General features: G+C 44.3%; 1 protein-coding gene across 2 annotated transcripts; it reads left to right on the top strand.

The window, feature by feature from the left end:
- Positions 1-2912: 2912 nt before the first annotated feature.
- Positions 2913-9015, top strand: LOC117852824 (fatty-acid-binding protein 2). Of its 2 annotated transcripts, none has more exons than XM_034735102.2 (11): positions 2913-3308; positions 3968-4577; positions 4728-4938; positions 5361-5436; positions 5543-5645; positions 6304-6372; positions 6463-6499; positions 6594-6668; positions 7055-7106; positions 7192-7236; positions 8568-9015. In XM_034735102.2, the coding sequence occupies exons 2-11, from the start codon at positions 4057-4059 to the stop codon at positions 8663-8665; spliced, it is 1287 nt and encodes a 428-aa protein (XP_034590993.1). In that variant the 5' UTR covers positions 2913-3308; positions 3968-4056; the 3' UTR covers positions 8666-9015. The 2 variants fall into 2 exon arrangements, with proteins under 2 accessions (XP_034590993.1, XP_034590992.1); XM_034735101.2 differs by having other exon boundaries at positions 2914-3303.
- Positions 9016-12718: the final 3703 nt, after the last annotated feature.

Below are 12718 nucleotides of genomic sequence, written 5' to 3'. Positions count from 1 at the left end.
TCCATTGCGTACCGACTCTTATTTACTGTGCCTGTGACTGTCGCATCGGCTGAAAGAAACTTTTCAAAGTTGAAGTTATTGAGGAACTATTTGAGGTCAACAATGACTCAGGAGAGGTTAAATGGTTTGGCAACATGATGCATCGAGAAGAAATTGTTGGATGAGCTTGACATCAACCCTATCATAAGTGACTTTACATCGAGAAATGTTACAAGAAACTTTTAAGATAATATGTATAAATAATTTGATATGAATATTGCTTGTAGATACATTTCAATATTTGTTGGTAATATTTTATATATATATATATTTTATAATATTTATATAACAGGATTCCGAGTTTTACTTTCGTCCCGACCTCCCCTCCCCTGGGCCCTGCTTTCAGGATGGGGTTGCTCCGAAAGTTCAAGGCGTCCATACGGAACCTAGGATGACAGAGACAGTAGTAGCTGCCTGATCGTAACGGAATGCTTGCCAGCCCGGCAGCCAGGTACTGGTCGGACGAAGAATCAGCGGCGACGACGTGGAGACGGGAGACGTCAAGAACATCCGTGGAAAAGCGTGACCTCGTTTCCCCGGTTTCTGCTGTCGACCACGGATGAGATCGATCAGTATCAGACCTGTATTGACTCCATGGAGCTCCCCGCCCCTTTTGGACCCACTCTACGCTCCACGTCGTCGATCGCTCGCCGGAAAAAGTTGCGGCTCGCCGCATGTCACGCGCGCGCCCTCCACCAATCATCGGAGGCTGCAAGCCTGCCTGCAAACTGGGTTGGCACTGGCAGCAGGTGGATTCCAGCCGAACGGGATGGGTACCGGCCGGCCGGCCAATGAATTCGCGCGCCGTGCGGCCGTCGTGTACACCTGGCTGCATGCGCCGAGTTTGCCCTCGTCCGGCGCTGTCGCGCACGCGGCAGGCGGCACGCCGGCGTGGACTCGTGGTCGTGGAACTGCTTCGCGGCCGTGCGGGTGGCGAGGCCGGGGAACGCGAGGAGAAACACGACAGGCGGACGCGAGACTTGCCGGCTCGTCAACTATGTGGCAAGCGTGGCCGTTGTGGGCCTTCAATTTGCTTTATCTCGGCTGGACCTTTTTTTCTTGAACCGATCTGGTGGGCTTGGAGGACTTTTGTGGCCCGATACTCCGGAAGGCCGGCCTTGTAATAGTGGGCTAATGGCCCGTGAGGAGTTATATATGAGCAAACTTTGTGGACACAGCCGTAACAACTGCTTTTTTTCCTGGGAACATAAAATTTTTTTGCCCCTTAAAAAAACCATAACAATTTTTTAAAACGAAGGGGGACATGACAATTGCTTGATCCACTAAAAAAGATTGTTCTTGTTCCTATGGGAAAAAATTATCCCTAACCATGCTAAATTCAGTTTGACTCTGAGAGTGGAATCGTTACATCACATTCTTCTATCAAGGATAGGTTCAACTCTTGAACATAGAAGACTCCTCTTCTTCCTCCCTCCTTTTTCTTCTTCTTCCTCTCCATCCATATCTAAAAATTGTAGGGGTACTTCATAAGCTACATGGGGTAGGGGGCTCCAGCCCCCTCCTCCACCCCTCGCGTTGAAGCCCCCCTCCCCCAACCCCATGTTGAATCCACCCATCTCCAATAGAATAAATAGATTGAGGGTGGGGATCTTCACCCCAAGCTGGCTCAAGACCAAGAGAGGATGGAGCGAAAATGCAAGTGGAGGTAAAGGCATGACAACTATTGAGGTGTTTAGATACGAGGTGCTAAACTTTAGGAGTGTCACATTGGATGTTCGGATGCTAATTAGAAGGACTAAACATGAGCTAATTATAAAACTAATTGCAGAACCCCTATACTAATTCGCGAGACGAATCTATTGAGCCTAATTAATCCATGATTAGCACATGTTTACTGTAGCAGCACATTGTCAAATCATGGACTAATTAGGCTTAATAGATTCGTCTCGCAAATTAGACTCCATTTGTGCAATGGGTTTTGTAAATAGTCTATGTTTAACACTCCTGATTAGTATCCAAACATCCGATGTGACGGGTACTAAATTTTAGGAGGTATATCCAAACACCCCTATGTTGGTTGAGGTGGTGGAATGGTGGTGATGCATGCTGAGTGTGGTCGTGGGTTTCTAGCAGCGCGAGGTGAAGTAAACTCGTGTGGTGTCTCCCTAATGGGCTAGGCTACTATCAAGCAAAAAAAAAACAAGTATAAAAGAGTGAAAATTGATACATTAAAGAAAAAAAAGAGCCTAATTAACCCTGAACTATCATTTCCAACGATCAATGAAATCTATTTGACCTCTAACCATTTGATGGGTCAATGGTTTTAAAAGTTGAGGAGATCATGGAAATATGTTTTTCTTCAATTTATGAATGGCAGTGCACTCTTTAGGCGGGGAAAAGGAAAAGCACTTAGGAATGGCAGTGCACTCTTTAGGGGGGGGGGGGGGGGAAGCACGGCTTCTCAGTCGGGCTCACCGCTCGCAACTGATCGTTGCTATTACCGATCAAAAGTCAAAGCAGGACCCAGATCAAATTACCGGTGAAATCTGTGAACACGCCGACGTGGTCACTCGAAGAAAAGGTCCGTTTTAAACGTGCTTCGGCCGACGTCCGCGTTTCTCTCCTCCTCTCCGCGGTCGGCGCGCGAGAACCCCCGGGAAACGTCACATCAACGGCCAGTCGGCCACCGCCGGCCAACCTACTCGCTCGATCGATCCCTGGTGGCCGTCCGATCATCCCGCGGAATATCCCCGTGGTTCCCCGACCAGGACCCGCACCTTTCCCGGAACCATCGGGAGTTCTCACCGTAGACCCCCTATACTTTTACCTTTTCCGATCTAGATCTGGACTTGAACGGAAAGGAGGACTTGGATAGAAAGCGACGAACTTTATGTGACCACAGTGTGAAAAAAATAGAGGAGGGAAGCTAGCGAGCCCTATTCCACTTCCACCTTCAATTAGGCAAGGGGAAGAGGGGAGGAGGAGGAAAGGCAAACGTCGGAGCACGAGCACGCGTTCTTCGCCTCTCACCCTGCGGGAGGCGAGGGCGCGGCGAGCCGGCGAGAGCAAATCGGATTTGGGGAGGCAAAGGAAAATCCCCGGAGCAATTCCTTTTCGCCTCCCCATTTCCTCCCGATTCGGATTTTGGGCCGTATTGGTTAATCCCGCGCCCGAATCCGCGACAATCCATCCGCCGGGGGATCGCGCAAGGGAAGCGCGGATCGTAGGCGGTCTTCCCTGCACCCTCTCGCCCTTCGCCTGCTTTTGCCGCGGTCTCCTCTCCGGGCGATTTGGAGCCCACAGGTTCGGTAATTGTTCGAGCTTTCTTTCGTGTTCTTGGATTTGTGATGGGGGAGATGTGAATGCGGGTTTGTCTTCGTAGCGGCTTGTTGATCCGCCTCGAGAAAATAGCCTATTTTTAGACCCGATTGATGGTCGTCGGAGTTGTTTGTCGGTCGTTGGAATCGTGAGGTGGCAGGGTGGTTGGTGTTAGCTTAGACGGATTTTGGTCGTAGAGAAAAAAATTGCTTGGCTGGCATAATGGTCGGGTCCAAGTAGAATTTTGATTTAGTTTTGATTCTTGGAGGCATTGTGTTCAGGTGATGGTTTTGTGTGATTAGTTTGGTCAACAAAAGGACTTTTTTAAAAAAAAAAGAAGTTCTAGTTTTACTGAAATATTTGTTGTTAAAATTTGTTTAGCTAGCGAGATTATGTTCCCGGTCACCTATGCAGAGTTAAAGTTGGAGTCCTTCAACTTTTTTTTTATCATATTAGCCTATTAAACGTTGACTGGTCTTGAAAGTTGCAAGAGCAAGGTCAAGATTGAATAGTAATTGTCTTTCTGGGTTTATTTCCAGCAAATTATGTGGAATATTTTATTTGACATCAATGCATATCCTTGCTAGATGCCTATGCTTTCTTACTGTAAAAGACCTTTTTATCTGATTCATCTTTTACTTTATTCCAGTTGACAGATTACTAAATTTTCCTCGTCACATATTCCCAACCTTCGACTTCCTACATTCAGAAGCCCGTGTTTTGGAAGGACATTTCACAATGAAGCCCAATCAGTTAATTCTATCCAACCTTGATATTGACAGGGGATACGTATACAAGTTCCCATCAGAGCTTCCAATGTCTCATGATCTTGGTTTGAGTTTGTTTTCGCATGCTGGTACTGTGATGGGGACTTCTTTAAGACATCATCGGAAGATTTGTTCTTCTGGAAATGTAATGGTCCATGGAGCTTTCAATCGCCTCAACAAGCTTTCCAGAGCTATCTTTTGCTGGCTTTCCAGACCATCTGATCCTAAGGTTTTCCACTGGCTGTCAGCTATAGCAGCGTCTGGTTCTAGATCCTGTCAGTTGCGTATGAAGCAAGTGAGCTCGCACATGCAAAATTTGACTAGATTGCAGTTCGGCTTTCTAGTAAGAGAAGAGCAAGCAATGCAGCTACTTTTAGCTAGGCTTGCAAATGCAACAATTGTGCGACTGTGCAATGATTTTGAGAAGCAAGGCGCCTGCAATCTGCTCACCCTAGCTGGCGCTGCTGCTATTGTACCACCACTCGAAACTATGTAAGGCTAATGCTCCCATACATTTTGTTTGTACTTGTGATGCACTTTCTTTTCTGTTTTGTTCTTTTTTCTTAGCTTCATCATTTGTTCTTGTTTCTTCTGTATATCCATCTCTAGTTGACTGATCATTTCCTTGTTTGAATGGACAAGATCACCAATAATGCTTGCAGAGGCAATCGCATTAAGAAATACTGATGGTTATATCAGCAGACCGGTGGGTCAGCCTTATGTAGAAGGAAAGTGCGTAAGTTGTGCCTCTCCTCCTGTGCCAAGTACTATCTTTAAAGAAGATGCAATTGAACCAAAAACTGGAATCAAGTTCCCACCATTTCTGGAAGATGACTCCAGTTCATCAGCAACGGTATTTTCCTTTTTCTTAGAATCCTAGATTCCCTTGTTTCATAGAAATTGATTCCGTTTCTCATTTTTAGAAATTATTGTAATAACTCCCTACAATGGATGTACCACTCCTATAGTTAGACAAGCTAGTGGTGTAATAACCAATATATCAATATTACCAGTTGGATATGTCAGACTTGTGTGCTTGGTGTTATCGTGATTTTTCTTTGACGAATGACGATGTCGAATTAGAAGTTTACATGACTGTACATTGCGTACATTGATCAATTACTCATACTGTATCTGCATACTCCTTTTGTTGATTGTGAACGACTTGCAGTATTCAGTTTTGATATATCACTTTCCAGTTTTTATACCATTCTGTCAAAATTCTTGGTTTTGATGCCTCGTTGTGACAGTTTCCGTTGATGATTAAATTTGCAGGTCCTTGTTGGGGTAGGTTTGAAAGGCATGAGAGTAATGAGGGTCAAAAATCTGAACCTGTACGCTTTTGGTTTATGTGAGTTACAGAATTTTTAAATTGTTTCTGTTGTTTGTATCAGTTTGCCAGTGAATACTGTTTATTTGAGAAGCGTCTTCTTGTTCCTGATGAAATTTTCTCATAGATGTGCAACCCAATTCTATTCATGAGAAGCTGGGTCCTAAGTATGCATCTGTTCCAACTGACAAACTGATGGAGAACCCTGATTTCTATAGAGATCTTCTCAGGTATATTGATATATCATTATATCACCATTTCTATATTGTTTTCAGATTTTGTTTTGTGATTATTCCCAAAGTTTGTTACTTACCCTAAGGGCCTGTTTGGAAAGGAGGTTTTGGAATCCGATTTCTTAGGTTCTTGGTACAACTTTTACACTAAATCCTAAAATTTCATAGAGCAATCCTCTTATTGTAAACAGGCCCTAGATGAGTTTGCATTCATGTATTTTTAGGAAGTGCATAGGCCTCTCACCTCCTAATGTGACTGCAAAAAAACCCCCTACATTGTAAGTAATGTAGGAGTTTTGGAGTATCAGTTGAGCTGGATATGTTATTGAGCTATGTGGTTTCTGGGAGCACTGCATACTCCCTAATTCCTATCAGTTGATATCTTATCATCAGGTTCCTGCTTGTATCTGCATGTGTATATTTGTGTCATTCATGTCAGCATGTTCGTGACACTTACACATAACAGATAGGTGCTAATGCAAAGCTCACAGCCTCACTTGATCACTTAATCCTCAGAGTAGGCATATATTCAGGGGGCAAGTAGACCCTAGGCTTCTGAAAGCTGACACTGAATTTGTATGGTACAAAACTCAGCAGCTCGGCTTATGCATTCTATTATCCTCTAATTGAACTCATATATACTATTATTGTCCAGGGAAAACCTTCATATGAGGGTTAGGTTGGTAGTTAACTACAATGGCCTTAGCGTTGGTGCAGTGCGCGAGTAAGCGATAAGAAAACTTTCGTGTTCCTTTTCTAACACAAAAAATAGTCTTTCTGTTACGAGGCTCATAATTATTTCATCCTTTTGCAGTGTGTTTGAGAAGTCCCTTGGTCTGCGTCTTCAGAAGGTACTTTGTAGCTCAGTTGCTACAGCACTTCTTTACTAGTTTGTAGAGTGTAGAACATTATACTAACAGGCCTTTTACTTTTTCATTCCACCAGATGAATCCTAACACAGACTATCACTGCTTGAAGACCTTTGGTTCACACTTCACGGAAGATATCCCCATACCCGCGGTAAGGTCCAATCCGTCAGTGCTCTGTAACTATGGTCACTTGACTATTTTGCTACACCCTCTGTTCCTTGTGGTAGCGGTGACGGTGAACATGAACTTACACCAAGATTTTGTTCAGTTCTTACAGTTTAGTATGATTTTTTCTGTATGAATAATATTGTAGCCAACTAGCTATAGCTAAATAATATTAGCATTCATGACTATAACTGCAGTCGTTTTGTTTTAGTATGCCTTTGAAATGTATAGTAGATTTATGATCCAGGAAAATTTCCCTTGATGCATTTTATAAATTGATTTTTAGATCTGAATATAGTGACTCTGCATCCGTCCTTTGTGCTCCACATTATTACATTGATTATTGATAATATATCTGTCAAATAACTGCAGGGTACAAAGATCGACTTCTGTCAAACATCAGATGGGAAGCTAATAACAGAAAGTAAGGCCAGCTAACATGTTTTGAGCTGTTCTTCACTGTATTATTGGATCGATCTTGATAAGAACATTTCTAATTTTCTGTGCAGTTGATGGGAGACAAATTGGTGCTGTTCAGAGCAAAGATCTTTGCAGTAAGTAAAATCTTGCTAAGTAAATATTTACATAAGATGCTATACTTCGTGCACTTTGCTTTCCTTGTACTCTTGAGTCCCTGAACGGGAGTGCTGAAAGAAACAGTCTACAGATAAGCTTATATAGAGGAAGTAACCTGTGCTTCTATCACATTTGACTAAATAATGAGTACTTCCTCAATTGGCCTAGAGCAGCTTTACGTTACAGTATAGTTCCTTAGTCTATAAGGTAGTGATTGGTTCCCTGCACAGACCCCTGGACAGGCTTCGGTAATGCAGCATGCACGTGATTGGATGCCTGCACAGCTCCTAAGCCTGGCTCGGGTAGTGCAAAAGAGGGGGCGTTGCGTGGCTTTCTGGGAACGCAGCGAGCATGCGTTTCCACTAATGCAGGCTCATACAAGCCCCGGTGGTCCAAGTTGACAGAGTCGCCTCACCCTCCCGTCTCCCTTGCTGGAATACACCGCGTACCTCGCCTACCCAGCGGACCCGAGCGAGCACCTGTGCCCCGCCATCGGCCGCGACGGCGGTGGCCCCCGGAGCTCCTCGGTGCATCAAAGCTTCTGCACGTGTCGCAGGGTGGTGCCGCTGGCCAGGAGGGAGGTACCGTGGGCGGAGCGGGTGGGGCATGTGCTGCTCGGTTGGCTCGCGGCGGTGGTGGAGGCCACTGACTTTGGGTTCGGTAGGATGATGCTGGCGGGGGCGCGACGACGAGGCGCGGCTCGCGGCGGAGGGCGCGTAGCCGGCGGCCTGGCGGGCTGATAGCCTCAACCGGAGGGAGCAGGCGAGCGGCGATGTGGGCCTGCGGGCGGCGCTAGAGCTCGATTCGACCGCTTGAGGTTGATTCAACTGTGGCGAAGCTCAATGCGGACATGAATCGGTCCATCACCCAACTTTAGGATGCTTGATAGCTACTCCGCCGGGAGCAGGCCCCGAGGGAAGCCCCGAGGTGGAACTCGTCATACGCGGTGGTGGTGGTGGTGGTGGCGGTGGAAGGGAGGAGTCCAGGTGGGCGAGTGGCAGTAGGAGCGACACCGCGAGGACGGCGGTGATGCGGCAGCGCACCATCGGGGTTGGGGATTGGGAGGAGTAGTAGATGCAGGGGAGGGAGGAGAGGACCGGAGAGGACGGGACGCTTCACCTCTAGCAAATACAGAGTCATCTTATCACCTTGTGCAGACAACCAAACATGAGTATAGCAAACCAGGATATCTTTAGCCACCTAACCAAACACGAGCACTTTGCATTGGTTTAGCCTGGTCAAAATTGGTCCGGGAGGAACTAGTGCAGCCTACCAATCACTACCTAACTGATTATTGTTTGATGAGCAGAGGCTTTCTTCGACATGTATATCGGTGATTCACCGATTTCACTGGAGGCCAAAAGAAACATTGCCCAGAACGTGGCTGGACTCATTGCAAGACGCTGACGAAAGCACAAATTAAGAGGGCAGCAAGTAGGATGATTATTTCATTCTTCTGTACAGTTAGAAAGGACACTTATGAACGGGAAAATAGGCGAGAATCATTGTAAGTATATAGAGTGATCTGCGCCTTTTCAAGGAAGCAGGCAAAAGTTCCAATGTACATGTGGAAGGTGCAGCATCTTCAGTTGTTCAAGGGCCCCCATTCTTTTTATTTTTTCTGTTTGGATGGGCCTTTTGTCTCTCGTAGCTGCTGTATCATGTATGCTCCCATTGAGCCAGGAGTTGTAAAACATGAAGAATTGAAGATGCTTCTTCCATAAAATGAAAATGCAAGCCTTCAAATCTTTGATTCATACTGGGTTGTGCGAGGTTTTGGCGTCTCGATGCCTGGTACTCTGGCTGCTCGGCTCGAGCCGTTTTTATTCAGAACTGCTCGGCAATTACTTGAACTCGATACAGAGAGACAAAAGAAATTACAATATTGTACCATGTCATTGGCACTTTGGCAGGTACGTAAGATTTTAGGGTTAGTGCGAGAAAAAGTTCGTTCTCTGTGAACGATTCCTCCCTAAATAAAAACCATGGTCACGATACGGTGCACAGTTCTTTTTCAGTATGGCCTTTTTCTAGGTATATGGCTCGTAAAACTTTTGTACACATTCTTGTTGTATCCTCCATTCTTACCTGTTATTATATAAATGATGTTTAGGATAAGCTAATTAATTAGCTTGTCCGAAATATTATTCATTAAGAATGGAGAAAGTATAATATAAAAAAATTAGTAGGGCCTTCCATGCTGGTTTATAAAAAAAATGATACAGTGCATAGATATTGTGTATTTTTAGGACAGATGTGGTTTCCTTCTCGGAGTTGGTGGAAGATCCAAAGAGTCAACACTCTAAACATTATAAAATATCTAAGTTGTCTATAAGATTATGTTAAAATTAATATATTGTGAGCGCCTTATGCCCTTATTCATTTAGGCCAAAATGGTTCTCTTATCTTCACAAAATACAGTTTGGTGCTTTTAACTTGCTTTGAAGTACCACGTAACGTTTAACAACCTATACCTCAGTAACCACTAAGAAGCTATTGACAGGCCACACTAAATAATATCATTTCTTGTTTAAATCCACCAGCTAAATTTTAGCTGCTATGGATCAAACAGGACCTAGCTAAAGTTTACCTGGCTAAAGATTCCTTTAGCTAGTTGAATCTAGCTAAACTCAGTTAAAATGGTAAAAGATAAGATTGCCCCTCCACGTTTGGGAGGGAGGGGTATGATAGATAAATATCTCTTCAACTACCATTTAGTTAGCGGATCCAAACACCCCTAGTTAAACACTCCTAGCTAAATTTTAGTTGGGTGGATCCATACACAACCCTTATCTTTTTTATCTTGTATCAGCTCTTTCATAATTTTCATTTAGAAAAACATTATCTCATAACTTTGACCATGACTAGCTACAGGCATTTAATAGTTTTAGAGTAAAAGGTATCGGAGGTTCATGTCCATTAACTTTTAAGAGGGTGTCACTCAGATCCATGAATTCTGAAAGTGCATTTCTAGATCCACAAACTTTTTAAGTTGTGTCATCTAGGTTCATAGTCATCTACGTATGCACCTAGTGCTGATGTGGCATGCTTACTAGGCATGTCTTCCATCTTCCATCTCATTTTCCTCTCCTATTGCTCTTTGGCTGGGGCATAACATCGAGCAGGTCATGAGATGAGCCATTCACACGCTCTCCTTCCCGCCGGCTGTAGCATCTTCCCCCTCAGCTTTTTACCCTCCTGCCCGCTGCCAAGTACGCTGTTGTCCTCTGCTCCCTTCTCGTCATACAAACAATCCACAGCGACCTCTGTGCCATAGCAGCGGGTGGAGAGCCTCCGCCGGGATTCACACATTGGCGAGGTCGCGATGCGGTGGAAATCGGCAAAATCCATCACACATGACAAGGTAAACACGGCCGGGAAGCTACGCACGACAGTTGGGAAAAGAAAAGAGAAAAGCAAAAGGACCGAACCAATGGGCAATGGCCGTCTTGATTGCTTTCTTGTGGTATGAAATTTCTGTTTGCCGTTTGGGCTGCCTCGAATTGCAGCAATATCCATATATTGACATGTTGTGTTAGAATATTTGGGCTAGGCTCATTTATTTTATTTAATCTCAAGGCCCATGATTAATACCAGGTGGTTAATTCTAAATGGGTAGTTAATGAGTATCTTAACGAACTTAAATAGGTGGACTATCTGTGCACTAATTGAGAAGTTGAGGAAGAGAGAAAGGGTGCCGCGCGTGCTCGCCGTGCCAACACTTGCACGAGTAGGCAGGCGATCAAGTTTTTGAGGAGCGCATCTTCTGCGCGACTACTCGCCGCGAACGACTACATCCTACTACTTACTGCTTCAGGCACATTGTCTGATACTTCCAGTTCTGGGAACGGCGTACCCATTGCCTCTGGCAATGGTCCCGTCCCTAGGTACACACTGAACCTTCTCTGATTCTTCTTTTTTGTTCTGTTTATGTTCGAATGTGTTACAAACATAAACACTTGCACATGCTATGTGTCATTCACAATAATCATGATTTATTTAATTATATTCAGAATTAAAATATATCGTAAATTGCCTAAATTTCTAACAATCGAAAAACTTGATATTTGTGTTAGGCTTGTGGTCACTAGTTTTGCTGCTGCGCTTAAACCAAATGTTTTTTATGGTTCAAATTACAAATGGTGGCATGATAGAATGATCCTTTGGTTAACTGCTATGAACATTATTCATGTCGCAAAGGGGAAGCCAGAACAGTTTACTCCAGAGGAGGAGCAAGCTTTTTTGGCGGCCGATAACCTTTTCGAGGCACCGTGATAAGTGTTCTTGCGGAAAATCTAGTGGATGTTTATCTCACGTTGCCGTCTGCAAAGGAATTGTGGGATGCACTTGAGACAAAGTTTGGGGTTTCTAACGCTGGGAGTGAGCGGTATATCATGGAACAGTTCTATGACTTCAGGATGGTTGATGACCGTTCTGTAGTGGAACAGGCCCATGAGATTCAGGCACTGGCAAAAGAACTCAAACATTTCCCGTGTGTATTGCCTGACAAGTTTAAGGTAGGGGGCATTATTGCTAAACTGCCACCTTCTTGGAGAGACTTTGCCACTTCTCTGAAACATAAGAGACAACAGTTCAGCGTTGCTGATCTTATTGGATCTTTGGATATTGAAGAGAAGGCGAGGGCGAAAGACACTCGCGGGAAAGGGGTTGTTGGATCTTCTAGTGCTAATCTGGTGCAGAAGAACAATCCCAATGGCTTCCACAGTAAGAAGAAGAAGAAGAACAAGTAAGATAACAATGCAAAGACTAAACAGAAAACCACTTTTAAGAAGAAGAAGAACAAGGGTAATTGCTATGTTTGCGGTGAACCTGGTCATTTTGCTAGTGAGTGTGAGAAACGCAAGTGGAAAGGCAACAAAAAGTCAGCAAACATGGTTATTGGTGAAACTGCAGGAACATCGGGGTATGGTAATTCATTACCTACAGATCTTTCAGTTTGTCATTGACCAGAGTGGTGGATTGATACTGGGGCTAATATTCATGTGTGTGCTGACGTTTCCTTATTTTCATCTTATCAGGTCGGGGGGACTTGCTCCTTGTTGATGGGGAACAGATCACATGCGCGTGTTCTTGGTGTTGGTACGGTCGATCTGAAACTTACTTCGGGAAAGATCATGCGATTGAAGAACGTACAACATATCCCCACCATCAAGAAGAATCTTGTCAGCGGCTCTCTACTATGTAGAGATGGTTTCAAATAAGTTTTTGAATCTAATAAATGTGTGCTGTCTAAGTATGGAACATTTGTTGGTAAAGGTTATGAATGCAAGAGGCTTGTTCCGCTTATTTTTGTCAGATGAATATAATAGAGTTGTAAACAATATGGTTAATGTTGATGAGTCTAATGTTTGGCATTGATGACTCTATCATATTAATTTTGGTTGTGTGGCACGGCTAGCAAATTTGAATATAATTCCGAAATTCACCTTAGTCAAAGGT

This window comes from Setaria viridis, chromosome 4 (genome assembly GCF_005286985.2).
Source record: "Setaria viridis chromosome 4, Setaria_viridis_v4.0, whole genome shotgun sequence".
Taxonomy (NCBI): Eukaryota; Viridiplantae; Streptophyta; class Magnoliopsida; order Poales; family Poaceae; genus Setaria; species Setaria viridis.
This window is presented reverse-complemented; position numbering and strand designations above follow the sequence as displayed.